The sequence below is a fragment of the Epinephelus moara genome, chromosome 24 (assembly GCF_006386435.1).
Source record: "Epinephelus moara isolate mb chromosome 24, YSFRI_EMoa_1.0, whole genome shotgun sequence".
Classification (NCBI taxonomy): Eukaryota; Metazoa; Chordata; class Actinopteri; order Perciformes; family Serranidae; genus Epinephelus; species Epinephelus moara.
In genome coordinates, this window is record NC_065529.1 from 39,529,057 (window position 1) to 39,543,926 (window position 14,870).

Consider the following 14,870-nt stretch of genomic DNA (forward strand, 5'->3'; position numbering starts at 1 on the left):
AAACCCAAACTCCCTGATATCTGCAGCTGTGTTCACGGGTCAAGGAAAATATACAAGCAGAGGACATACTTTTCTTTACTTGCGGCGTTTATGTACATGAAGAAGTGTGTCCCAGAATTGGAAACTGTTTTCGGACAGTAATCTGTGATGCCATCGAAAAACTCTCTCTGAAGGTGCTCCATTGACAGTGAACAGGAGACGTACTATGCGCATCCTGTGACAGTATGATAAGAGATGGCAGAGCGGAAAATAAAAGTGTTAGCTTATCATTGGCTCACAGTTGGTGAACGCAGCGAGTGAAATGAGTTTGGCTGACACACAGACAAAACAAAGGGCGAATCTCAGGCAGAAGTCACTCTTAACGTTTACAGAGTGAAAATCCACATGCCGACCTGCTTGATTACTTATTTCCCCACAAGCCAAATAAGTGAGGCTTTTTTGTCTCTAAATGCTGCAACAACAGAGCAACTCGCCATCAACCTAAAACACTCGTGTGTCTCTAATTTGTAATTATAGTAATTAGGGGTTATGTCATTACTTTGACAGGATTCAAACAGTTTTTGTGGATAATGTGGGATCTTTTTGTGTAAATTCAAAAGCTTGGTTTCATGTGCTTCTAATTAGCATGCAAATTTGCTGGGCACATCCCACCCAGACTTTATTGCAAATCTTTCCGTCCATAAAATTGTCCACTACGGCTGGTTTCACTCTCAAGTTCACTCATTTCCCGCAGTCGTCAGTCCCTGCACATTTTGGGGGGGCATTTTAGGCTATTATATTCATGACTGTGAGGCTGTGCGGAGACGAATCGAAGAAACCTAATGGAAATATGTGCAGAAGTCAGGGCCTGGACCTGATTCTTTCTGCCCTCATTAGCTGCAGAGGGATTAGCCCTCATGCTGGCTGCCCTCAGAGGGATGATGTGAGCTGGGGGGCGTATAGAGAAAGGCGATTAGGACATGTTCACCTCTCCCCAGTAGGAAACGATAAGAGACTATGAGATTATGAGCAGGTCTAGAAATGTGCAGAGGGAATGACAAGTGTGATAGCTGGTGGTAAAAATCCTTATTAATACTAAACATTTGATCCAAATTCATCAAAATCAGGAATGAGGTTTATACCCTGTCACATAATAAATAACTCTTTCCATTTATAAGTAAGTATTTTGCATGGTGAATCACGTTGTGGATCATTTTATGTTTTATTAAATGCACTCAGCTGAACTAGATTACCCAAAGGAGGAGGGTCATCGACTCCATTTTTGCCCAGAGAAGGATCTCTGCTTTGAAAAGGGGAGAATTAGCATCTTCTTGCAGCCTCACTGCTCCTTTTATACAGCAGCCCCGTAGCTGTCAGCCTCGCCTTGCTTTCTTAGTTTGATCTGTCTGAGGCTCTGAATTCCAACACGCTTCTCTCTCTCTCTCTCTCTCTCTCTTTTTTCCCCAATTTGTCAACCATGCCTACAGCGAATCAAAGAGCTGGAGATCATGACACAGATTGAAGAGAGAGTCCCTGATGTAGAAACAGAGAGATTGATTGATACGAAACATCATCACTCAAAGTAAAAGTGGCCAAATCAAAGGGAGGGAGTGAGCCGGGGAACAAGAGGGAGGGATGAAATGGAAAGCACGGAGCTGTCACAGCACGCTGCTCACAGAGGTTGAGGTGATGTGTTTGATGAGCGACTTGATGTCGGCAGTGTCAGGGCGAGTGACGCTTTGATGGCACATTCAGAACTTTTCAGGGTCGATCAAGATCTATATCTACAGCAGGACAGCTGCTGTGTTTTTTCCATTACATCAGGCTGACAGTGACTGAGGCTCTGATGAACATCTGACAAGGAAGAACTTTTATAGACAGGGCTACATATACTATATGCAAACAATTTCTACATCTTGATTAATGAGAACGTTTGCAAGAACAGGGATAGTACTAGCATTTCAGATTATTTTCATATTCATAAACAAATCTGTTTAACAGACTAAGGGCCGGATCTACTAAGATCCCAATTTGCGTGTAGTATATTGCCTGCGCAGTCTAGAATTTTGCGTGTGGGGCTCAACCACGGTTTGCAGGTGATTTACTAAGAGTCATTGCGTAAATGACAAGAGGTGCAAACGTGTTGGAGACACCCTATTTAAATGAGGGTTTTGCGTGTTTTATGGTTTGCAGCATGGCGAGTTTGGAGAGAAAGCTCAAAGTGAAATTCGACCCTATGGAATTAGAGGTGTTGATAGATGAGGCCAATAAACACTTAAATGAGCTACAGCAAAGAAACCTGACTGTCTCACAAAGGAACGCTATATCACTAGGACCGCCAGGATTACAGCGCCCCTCCAAGCGCCGCAACGCTCTGCCAGACCGTCATATGTAACTTCATTGTTTATTTTTATTTTTTATTTTTTTTGCTGCTGCGCTGCTGCTGCTGCGCTGCTGCTGCGCTGCTGCTGCGCTGCTGCTGCGCTGTCTCCAGTTGTAAGTGGCTTTGCTAAATACATTCTACAATAATAAATTAAATTAACGTTTGGTCTATAATATTGCTGGCTATATTATGCATTTTAATAAAAAAAACAACTTAAGAATAAAATAAATAAACACCGAAATAATTAGTGGAAACTTTTTTTTATTGTTACTCCTCCTCTCTGACATACTAACACACACGCACACCCACACACACACATACACATTGAACACGCGATTGAAGGAATGAATGAATGAACATTGGAAGTGTTCAGCTGCAGTCCCGCCGGGTGGCGTGGTCACTGTTGGGATTACATTCGTTTTTTATTATTAACAAAATGTTTTTTTATTGACCGTATGAATGGTTTTGTTTTCAAATAAATATTTGGAAACGAAAATGTATGCTTTGGTGTACTTTTACAGAGTTTTGCAATATGTATAGCCTACCTGTATGTATCAAAATGTATAATTTTCAGTGCCGCGGTCGGAGGTATAAATGCTCAGAAGTCTAGTGTGTTTCATTTTTGTAACTTATGGCTTTAGAAAACATACAAGACACATTTTTAGGAAAAGACACAGGAAGAGAAGCTTGTAGGTTTTATCTAAACAGAGTTATTTGCATTATAAAAACCCAACAGTCTGTCAGACCGCCCGTCAGAGTGATTGTTTCCTCATTCATTCCAAAAAATGTTAACACCAGGGTGAAAAATGCATTCTCTGCGTCTTCTTTCATCGTTTCGATGTCTCCTTCTTGCAACAATAACCGCAGCCATGTGTGGGCAATTACGCATACAAACCGTTTGCACCTCCCTCTGACACGTGTTAAATATAGACGCCGTTTCTATGAGCAAAATTGCTTTCAGGTTTGATAAATCACTTTGCGTGTGCTAAATTAGTATATTTACATTTTCTCCTCCCAGCACACGCACAACTGCGTGTAAATGCCCCATATTGCATATTTATTGCAGCAAACATACTAACTGGATGCAGACGCACTATTTTGCACCTTTGAAAGACGCAACCCTTTGTGCGCACTGTTAGTAAATCAGTTTGTACATTTTTTTGCGCGTGCAGTGAGTTTGCACACATGTTTATACACGCAAACCTTTAGTAGATCCGGCCCTAAAACTTGTTAAATTTAAATACAAAATAGTACATTAGCTTTCCCCCCCAAAAAGTCCAGTGTGAAGGATTTAGGGGAATGAATTTGAAGAAATGGAGTATAATATATTAAGTATGTTTTCTTTGGTGTATAATCACATGAAAATAAGAATTATTGTGTTTTCATTACCTTAGAATGAGCCGTTATCTACACAAGGAGCAGGTCCTCATCTATGGAAATCCTAATGTTCACCAGCATTTTTCTGCAGTAGCCTAGAACAGACAAACCAAACACTGGCTCAAGATAGGGACATTTGTGTTTTTGCATTGGCCACCATAGTTAGAACCCCTCTGCAATGCAACAACCTCCTGAACGTGTAGATCTTTAGCTGTCAGAAAAAAAGGAGTGAGCACACATTGGCAGGCACTGGGCTAGCCGCCCGTCTCCGACATGCCAAACAGCGTAGGAAAAACACTTGTTTTGTAACATAGACTGCTTTATTCAGTTTAAATCACAACAGGGTCTCATTTATAAAACAGTGGATCCAAACTAAAAGTGTATACATGCCAACAAAAGCTGAAAATGGCGTGCACCAAAAATATTCTTATTTGTAAAACCATGTCTATGCTTGACAGTGCTCATTTTCCTGTCATGAATCCCAAATCAACTTGGAATTGTCTGCACATAAATCAGTGTCATCCCGCCCTTAACACGCCCAAATTCAGCCGTTAATGGTCATTGCAAAGCGGCTCATGAATGTCAATGCACGGACATTAGCCTGCTAATGAATGAGTCTTTGCGGACGACTCATGGCAACAACAGAGTGTCAACAGTGTTTATATGTTTACAGCAATCAGACTGATTGCCTAACACCTTGTCAAAATGATTTGGAAAGGATATCATTTGAAAATGAAAGTTTGATGACAATCAAATTTGCTATGGCGATCTTGGCATGCATCATGATTAGGACTCATATTAAGGATATGAAGTGTAATAATTGATCAAGAACTGTCACTGGCTTTTCTTCACAACAGTTTATTACATAATCCATATGTGCAGGTGGTGAAGATGAACATAAGGTGACTAGAGAAGGCAGAGTGTGTGTAGCAGCCACTGTGGCGTCTCCAGTGACAGCACAGTCGTGTTCACTGCAGCGACTTTACACACAAAAACTACATGAAAACGTGATGTATATTTACAGATTTGGAAGATACTGAAAACTGTTGATGTTCTGTTTTGTAATCATTTTATGCTACTTGATGTGAGCTCCACAGCTTGAGCACGAGTGTCAGCAGCATAGTCCGACCCTCTCCTCTGTGCTCCAGAGGTGTGAATGTGAGGGTGAGACAGCGCTGATGAAGGAGCGGAATTCAATGTGAGATTTGAGTAATAAATTGGCTTATAATGTTTATAACTGAAAGGTGCTTATGGAGAAGTTATGACTCACAAGCACAAACATAAATGAAATGACTGGACTGAATGTTTGTGATATTAGTAATGATCTATTAGTAATGTTTGCTGAGGTGAAATTTAAAGTGTGAGAGGAATTATCACATAATGATTCCTTTTCACATTTAATTTCTACAATCTGGCTTCAATTCATCACCTCACCATCTGCATCGCCCATTTCCCCTGCTTCCAAAATGTTCGTACACATAAGTTTGCACATTCTCCTGTGAAGTTTGTTTTTATGAATCACAACTTTTGCAGGGGAAGTGGCATATACGCCTCTCTCAGGCCTCATTTTGTGCAAACGTAGTGGTTATAAATGAGACCCCAGGTCCGTTTGTTATGGAGACTAGGAGACTTATGTGGGTAATTCAGCTCCTGGTAAAAACCTCCTGAACAATGAACACTGAAGGATTGCTAACTGCTTGAAGTTTCAGCTGGGTGCAATCTCCCTAAATCTTACATACTGTACCTTTAAGCATCTTTAAAGTTAGAAAACTCAAACCGTAATCCTGTATAACAAAAGTTCTTCATTAAAGCTAGACTTATAAACTCTTTACATTTCCCCCAAATTTTAGCCGAACATATATCTTTACAAACTTTGGGAACTCCCTTGGAATTAAAAATAAAGTTCTGTAGGTCTCGGCACAGTTTGGCTGCATGGACAGCATGAGTTTGTACTGACGGGGCCACTGGCCACTGTTTGCTAATTTTAGCCCTTTAACTATAAGTTGTGGACACTTAACATTTTTGCTGACTATTTCAGATGCATTCTCTACGTCAAAGAGTTTGGGTTTGTTTTTGACACATCTCCAAAAAGCCACTGGGCTCCATTTACATGTATTTCTATGTGTTATGAAACTTATTTTTAGGCAATGTTAGATTTCGTTAACATATTACACCACTGCCTGCTTGATATTGCAGTTTAAGTGCAGACTGATTTGAAAACTTGGCAATAACTCTCAACAATAATGGAACTTTTAATGCAGACTTACGCTAATTGTGATGAGTTACAAAACTCAAGCAGGTTTTACAACCAATTTATTTTTATATTATAATGGAATGAATGGAAAATAATGACTGCTGAGCTTGAATTGTTATTTCTTTTCCCTTTTTCAGTTATGCCTGACAGCTTTAAAGGAGGTTAATATGACATTCAGAGTGCATCTGTGGGTGTTTTTGGACCAAACTGTTCAGGGGACTCCTTGAGAGGAAGTGCACACTGGGAAGCTCCCTCAAGAACTACATACCTTCAAGGGCTTTTGTATGCAGTCAGGGGACACTAGGACCCAGGTACAGTTTCCTCAGTCAAGGTGAAAGCACCTAAACTGTTATGAGCCTCATGAAGCACAGTCCTGCACCGTGATTACCCTTGTGCACATGCTTCCTTGGGTCGTAACAGTCCAGTAATGGTGGCAGTGGCAAGGCAAAGTGCTGGTTGCCACTTACTTTACATTGTTCATTTGACATTTATTTACTTATGTTTTAGTAGATTGAACATATTTATAGATTTTAATCTTTTTAAAGTGCTACAGCTGCTGTTGGCACACGGTAACGGGAGTAGCTGGTGCCTGTTACCAGTAGCTGTTACCTGTGGTGATATAATTTAAGGTTTGCTGTGGCACTGGTAGCAGTTTGGATGTTTTTCTGTTGGAGAAAAGGGGTTTATTTTGTTTGTATTTTTAGTAATCTACCGACAGTATATTTCCAGTGCATCAGCTTTCTGCCCACAAGCCGTTTCAACTTTAACTGCTCTTATAAAATCGCTGTTAGTGACCCTGAATGTAATAAACCAGGCTGTTATGGCACATTGACCCCACACAGTGACTGTTGGCTTTGTTCTTGAAGTCCACCTGCAGTTATTTCAGATTTTAGTCAGGTGTCACAACTGGCGTAAACTGGCTATTGACAATACTTAAAGTTTGTTTTGATAAGTCAAAATCAACACACACAAAGGGAGCATGACTTCATTCTCTGCCCAGGACGCCATCACTCCATCATATTTTTACATAGCTAAAAGTTTGTGGATGTCGTATACAAACCTTTAATGTTAAAGCTAATGCTGATTTCTTGTTGGGAGGGGGAGTTGTTTTGTTTTGACTCAACCAATCAGTAGTGAGTGATGTGACTGTCCTGAAAATGTACTTTTAAGTTAACATAGAAGCTGCTAAATGATTTTCACATGGATCAAAAAGATATACCTGAACTAAGAGTGATTTTAATTCCTTTAGCTGATTAGACTTCTTCTCAGGACTGTGTAGGCACGTACAGTGAGTCTATACTTGACTGACGTTTCACTCTCCCTCCTCTCTGTTTTCCTGCACCTGTTAGGCGAGACAAATTACACCTTTATTGTTTTTATTAGTACATGGAGTGCGATGACGTCCCACCTTCAACCTCAGCAGACGTCTAATCAGCCAACATAACTGAAAACACCTGTGTGGGAGTGCAGTTGACATTTCTTATACAACTCATACAGCTGCCTCAATCTCATCCAGGCTGTAGATATGTTTTTGTTGGATGGAGCTGATTGTTTAATTGTTTCTCGAGTTGAATTAAATCATCATTTGGCACATGTATTGAATCACAGACTTGTGGGTGGTGAGTCAGATGTCTGTAACCAGGATAATGACGGCCTGGAATGGTAGAAAAAGTCCTCTCTAACTTATAAAACACAGCAGCATGGCTTGTACAAAGCACATTTCTACTTACTACATACTGTACAAGCAGGCAAATGCTGCAACTACTGCACAATAATTGTGGACATTGTGTACATACTGGCTGGATAAAAAGGCAAGATCCCATTATGGTAAGACTCTTGAGATGTAGGAAATTACAGTGTTTGGAGTTTGCAGCCTTACGCATGGCTCTGTGATGTGAACTCACCAGACATTATGGCTTGCACGGGAAAATTGTACGTCTGGGGAGGCACACCTCAGGTATCTCTATAGAGCTTTCTATAGTCGCTTCCAGCTGAGAAATGTCATGAAAGAGGAAGACCTTAGCTATTGTTCTTCATCTTAGCCGTGTTGTCATTGACAGCCACTTTAACGTAATGTACATGCAGAGCCTTATCCTGGTTTCATCACCCGCTTTTAGAGAGTAAAAGGTCCCATTATTCAGGAAACATAAGAAGCACTGTGAGTCATGTACAAATATGATGATATGGTTGAAAGCCCACTTGAATATTCATGCCATACAATCTGATACCCATCGTCATCTATCTATATATAGAATACAAAAGATAAAACAGGATTACAGGACAACGATTTTCAGCTGCCAAGAGGAACAGAAGAAAAATCCTAATCAGCAAAGCAAGACTACATAAAAGCATGAAGTGGGCCCCCGAGGGCCTCAGTAGATTCCGTTATACGCGCTGATACTGAGAATGCACAAATGACAGCACGAGGACTGTCCTTTGTACCCGTTTTAAGATAAACGTCCCCTTTTCATGCTTCAGCCAACTTGAGTCCTCTGTTTTCGCAGTGGCCACATGATGCAAAGGAATGAGTGGCTTCGGTCCATTCACATTCCACACACGCCACGACAGAGCAAATGGAAAAGTACAACATACATCATATGTGACACCAATTAAAAAGGATGTTCACGAACAGGTTTTTCTGCTGTGTGACAATAACAAATTTGTGTGGTGTTTTTGACCTTGCGTTGAAGTCATTGCTGCTTTCTGAATGGCATACTTTTTTTTTTTAATTGGAGTACGTACTGCAGCTGCCCTTACAGAGTACATACTGTTGCATGGAGGATGCAAACAAGTGGGAAGTACTATTTTTTCATCACATTGATTGCACCTTGAACTTTGACCCTCTTGTGCACAATAGGGTGAAAAGTGCAGTTGGTGTAAAAGTGTGTGATTTAGGCCCAATCCCAATACCCCCCTGTCCACTACCCTTTAGCCCTTGGCCCTACCCCTAGCCATTGCCCACTACCCCTTGGCCCTCAAAATGAAGCAACGAGGGGTAGGAGTTGAAATCTTTCCCTAGGAATTGGGACACCACTCACTATGTCACTGCGTTGATTACGTTCACACATATGTAATTATTTTAAACAGGAAGCTGTGAGCCATCTACATTTCCAACCGGCATCTACAATGAAGTCTCTTGTTGAGTTCATCCTACCGATCGCGTTTGCTGTATTCATCATGCTTCGTTTGATGAATGACAGACGACAAAATGATATGTACGACAGGGGACTTCTGCTAGCTAGCTAGCTAGCTAACCAGCGAACATTATGAGGCAGCATAGTTATACTAGCTGGCGTGTTATCGTAATGTGAAAAATCCGACAATTTTGCAGAACAGGACAGATGAGGGATGCCAGATAGTGCGAGCTAGCTAGCTAACAAGCAACCTGGCGACGGTAACGTTAGCTAGCTGGCTAGCTTTCTGTCACCTCCAATCTAGACATCGTGGATAGCAATAAAAACTTTTTCCCCGTCTCTTACTCGGTGGTAGCCAGGGCGATGTCTTCCCCTCACTGGCAAGTCAGCATCTGAAATCCCTCACTCCGAATGGGCTAGTTTCATACCCACTACCCCTCGTTATGCCCCCTACACACAAAAAGGAATTGGGACACTCCTACCCCTCGCGGGAATGCGCAAATCTAGGGGTAGGGCTAAGGGGCTTTCAAAAAGCTTTCAAAACACCCAAGGTCACCGTACAGAGCATAAAATAACATACATAGCAAGAAACATGAATCGGCAAATACATATTGTTGCTTTGATAGAAATCAGTCAGGCTGTTAAAAAGAAGTCACTTAACGTGACTTTGGACATGAGATGAGGCTAGTTTCGGTTAATTTTGCTTTCGATAGCCCCACACCCATTAACTGGTAACTGAGACAAAAACGCAAAATGAGGTGAAATCCTATACGTCCAGTGCTCCATTTACTCAGTGAGCCTTAGCGCGACATTTTAAAGCACTATCTATTTAGAGGTGGTGTAATTTTAATGTTTTATAAGGTAAATGTCTTGCCTTTCTTTTATTTTCTGTTGGCTTTGCTAACAAACAGCTGGCTAGCTGCATTTACAATGGGAAACACTGTCCACCCTCTGGTCTCCCCTAGTTAGCTAGCCGGTCTTCACTGAGCACCACCCAGGTCAGGTAGGAGCTAGCTAGCAATGCTGCACATTCAGTGATTACTACTGGTAATGCTGTCCCACTTCAGTTTCCCCCATGTAGGCCCGGCGAGCAAGCACCCCAATTAACCACAAACCCCTTTAGCATTGTTAACTGTGTTAGCACCACTAGCCATGCTGGCACTGCTAATGGTACTAACAGGGCTGGCAGTGATGACATGGTTAACAATGCTAAAGGGATTTGCAGTTCAAAATGAAGGCCCTTATTCACCAGGACCACCCGTGGGGAGGTCAGAGGGGGGCACATTGTTTCCATAGCAACACTGTTGACTTGGGACAGCATTACTAACATTAATTGCCAAATGAGCACCACTGCTAGCTTTCTCCTACCAGAACCTGGTGATATGCAGTGCAGTAAATTGAAGAGTCGCAAAATTAACAGATAATAGATCGACGTGTATACAGTCAAAAATATTCTCAGTGGTCAACAATTAATGGTTGACCATTGACATCCCTATTTTCAGTACAACAGTATGCTATCAGCCAAACGTCTGCTATTACTACTTTGCAATGTATGTAGTTTTAACTTTAAAGTTATAATTGCATACATTGTAGATTATTTGTGATTGATTGTAGTCATTGCAGCTTCTGTCATCTGTCAATTAGCTGTTATAGTGTAGATGACCTGACATAAACTCCTTTAGTGTAGATGACTTCAGCCAAATGACCTGACATGTATGTTTACATTATGTAGATAACAGGAAATAGCTGCTTAAGTGACAGGAAACACCCTTTAATGTGTTTTGAAAACCTTGTAGGGTGTGTCAACTGATACTGCTTGTTTGTCAGACACTAGAAATTGTCATGATGTACCAATTCTTTTGCTTTCTTGCAAGTACACCCTCAGATGTCCAATCCTGTGTGTTTTGAGTCTTGTTATTCCACAACACAGTCAAAAAGCTGTCATCTGTCATCATTGTTTGGAGCTCCGTCTCTGTACGTTACCGACGAGTAACTCGGAAGCCCAGTCTGACAGAGAGACTGAACAAAGGAGAGTAGAGTGTGTGAGCAGTGACAAGCCACAGTTCTTTACAGTCACTGATTTCACAATTTAAATTTAAAGTGAAAACGTAAAGTAAGAAACGTTGGTCCTTTGATATTCAATTGTCCTGTTTTATGCTCATTCTGTGTCCTTTTTCATGTGAAGCACTTAGAGCATGCAGTGTCCTTATTGTAAAGCACTTTGTGCTGCATTTCTTTTGTACTAAGTTTATCATTATTATTATCCATCTGTAGTTCAGTCGATGTGAAATGTCCTCCGCTGCTCAAAGGATTGCTGGTCAGAACAGCGAGAAAAGCATGCTGGCTTACATACTGCAAAATGCGACCAGATGCAGTACGATGTCCTTGTGCTGGGATTGGGACAAATCAATGGTGCTTTCACACCTGCTCTGTTTGGTTTGGTTCAGTCAAACTCAAGTTCATTTGCCCCTTAATTGTGGTTCGTTTGAGCAGGCGTGAACACAGCAATCACACTCTGGCACCCACCAAAACAGCTGGACCAAGACCTTCTTGAAGAGGTGGTCTCAGTCGGGTTACAAAAAAGAGCTCTGGTGCGGTTCATTTGTGGTGAGAATGTGTTCAGACCTCCGAACCAACTGCAGTCGCATGACACATTGTTTGGGTTAAACATGAGCATGTTACAGTCCTGGAGGATTATTAATGTGCTCCTCCTCCTGTACTGCCTTAATATGCACATTCAGCACATCCAATGCATCAAAACATTGTTTTCTAGTTGGAGCCGCGCCTCGTTTTCAAACTGTATGGTTTGACTAAAATGAACAATGACAGCAATATAGTCCACGATGACCAGCGCTAAAATCAACCCAAGTAGTTGTCCCTTCATTGTGACATTAGAAAGTGTCACATTTATCTTGCAAGTGTACTCTTCTTCAACGTTTTGTTTTCTTCCTGGATTTTTCCCACATGGAAATTCTGACTAATCAAGAGCAGCTTTCTCCTGCAAGGCATTTTATCTGGTCCGCTTGTAAATGCTGCTGTGAGAACACGAACCGACTCTAGGCAATTATACAACTTTGTAACAAAATTAGTCCCTGGGAACTCCAGGTCTGAAAGCACCCTAAACCTTCTTCTGGCATACTAAATCGTATGATTGCATGGGTACTGAAACACACCAATTGTACAAAATGGCGCTTCTTTTTAACAATCAGCCTTTAATTGGTCAAGAAAATGTCAGTAAGTGGTATTTTTTCTTTCTTTATAAAGGTTGCCCAATAACCTCCTGTCGGTCCTTGAAAAAATGTCAAACGTCAATAAATCTGATTTTGGTATTGTTTTACAGAAACACTCAACTCACTGTTTTAAAGGGGCAAAAAGCGAAATCGTTTCACCGCTAGGTTCGCTGTTGTGCACTGCCTGTAGAGCAAAACAAAGTGTGTCATGAGCCACTCCTCCCTCTACCTCTGCTCTCCAACACCCCCCACCCCACCCCCCACTCGCCTCGTCTGTGCCGGCGAGACGAGTACCGCAGTACGGACTATCACAACCAGACGGTCCCGGTGTTTCTTCCGCAGGCTCCGCTTCACTCAGCTTCACTCAGCTGCTTCTTCCCACATTAACCTGAATAACAAACCAGGGCTTGGTGCTCCGGTTGGATCCAAACGGAGAGCCGCTAGCTGGGAAGCTAGCGGAGGCTAACATTTTACAATGCTAATTGCAAATGTTAGCTGAGCTGCCGGGCTACTCANCGTCTTCAGGTGGATGTTCCGCTCTCTGCCATTACATTTCGAAAATACGCGCTGCCATTGCTCACCGGCTATAGCCTTTTATAGGGAGGGAGGGCCAAGGGCTCCGAGAGGGGGGGGATTCACATGAAGTACATGAATGTGCAGCCGGACCGGCTTGTAAACAATGGGCTGGAGATCAACACAGAGAGAGGGTGTGTGAGGTCATGCTATACTCCAGATGAAATTACACCTCTAGTTCTTCACATAGCAATTTTTTAATTCCTTCAATCTAGAAATGATGAATTTCGCTTATTGCTCCTTTAAGATGTCTGATATAAAGAACATCCAGAAGAAGCTTAACCCTTCAATGTTGCAATAAAACTGCCAAACAATGATCAGAACACATTTCTTTTATTGGTTAAGAGGTTTTACAACTTATGTTATTAGACACAACAATGGTAGGTGGGCTTTTTCAGTGGTTTTTTGCATGTTTGCACAAGGTGTATGACAAGAATTATTTAACTTTTGCTTCTTTGTCAATTATACATTCAATTCCTTCTGATCTTGGCATAAGTTTTGTCTATCAAAATGTGCCCATGATTACATGAGAAATCTTTGCAGGTTTATGAGGTAGATTCCGTTAACTGCACAATTAAACGTATTCCAACATTTCTAAATCCAATCTATCTATTCAAACCTAAAGGGTTTACATTTAACAAAGAGGCTCAGTGGGTCTTTAAACCCTGAATGAAAACTAACTACTCAATAGACAAATCACAACTGTGAGATCTTGGACTTTGTGGTGATCTCTGCACCAACACTTTTCATTTCAGAGCATCGGGGGCGACTGATTATTCTGTACTGTTTTACATATTTGCCTGAACAGACTAAAACTGATATCCTTGTGCTTTTGTCAATTAATCATTGTAACACAAAAAAATGCCCCAATAGTGGTCCCATGATCAAAAACGTAAAATTAGAAAATTTAAAAAACAACAAAAAAATTGAAATCTTAAAATGTGTGAGTGGTTAAAACGGTGTTATTGACAGGAGGAGGAATATCGGGGGAAGGTCAGCACAGGAGCTGAGTGACTGTGAAAAGGGCTGCGATGCTTGAGAGGACGGGACGCAAGTCGGTGGACCCGCTGTGTGTCTTACAGTGTTCTCTGTTCTGGCCGATGCAGGCCGCATACGCCATCACATGGGGGATATAGTTCTGCTCATGGACCCCGTGTAGCAGGTGAGCCAGGGGACCTTTAGCAAACACAGCCACATCCTCTCCTCCATGAGTCTCCATGGTCAGAGGTACAGCTGACTGGGCCTGGTAGTTGTTTTCCTCTACAGAACAGGGAAACAGAGAAAAGATCTTAAGATTTTGTTGTGTTCAACTCCTGTGGCATGAAGGGAAAAAGTAAACACAAAGTTAAATGTTCCCTGTGGAGGTTTTGTCCTCTGGTAGCACTTTGAAGCTGTTTTTCCTTTTGGATATGCAGCAATGTGCCAACAAAGGCAGGGAGGAAAAGACTGGTAGCTGGTAAGCATAGATGCAAGGCAGTAATTATAATATACATTTGCAGGGGAGACACATCCCCCTAATATCCAAATATGCTCAAAATGCCAGGTATAGTTAAAGTCCAGGTAAAGCAAAAATAAATATGTGTAACGTTTGTAACACCACACAAGAATGTGGTACTAACTGCCCAGCCAAATTATATGATTAAAAAAATTCTAAGTATAGAAAATTAGGTTTCAAATTTGTAAAAAAAAAAAAAAAAAAGCCGTATTCTNAAAAAAAAAAAAAAAAAAAAAAAAAAAAAGCCGTATTCTCTGTTCTCTGTCTGGTCAAAGCACACACACCTCCTCCCAAGCTGAAGAACAAGCCGCTGCGCGGCTACAGACTCTTGTTAGCAGCTAACGCAGTAGCACAAAGCACACAACCCCCAGCTGAAGAACAAGCTACCTTGAGCTAAAGGCTCTCGTTAGTAGTTAACCTGGTAGCACTAGGCAAACTCACCTCC

At 41.5% G+C, this 14,870-nt stretch overlaps 1 protein-coding gene across 3 annotated transcripts in view; it reads right to left on the minus strand.

Moving 5' to 3' along the window:
• Window positions 1-13,243: 13,243 nt before the first annotated feature.
• alpl (alkaline phosphatase, biomineralization associated) overlaps window positions 13,244-14,870 on the minus strand; it is a 29,369-nt gene continuing 27,742 nt past the window's right edge. For all 3 annotated transcript variants that reach the window (XM_050037837.1, XM_050037836.1, XM_050037838.1), the window contains exon 12: window positions 13,244-14,190. In XM_050037837.1, the coding sequence (XP_049893794.1) occupies window positions 13,925-14,190 (266 nt within the window). In that variant the 3' untranslated portion in view covers window positions 13,244-13,924. The remainder of the gene's footprint in view (window positions 14,191-14,870) is intronic.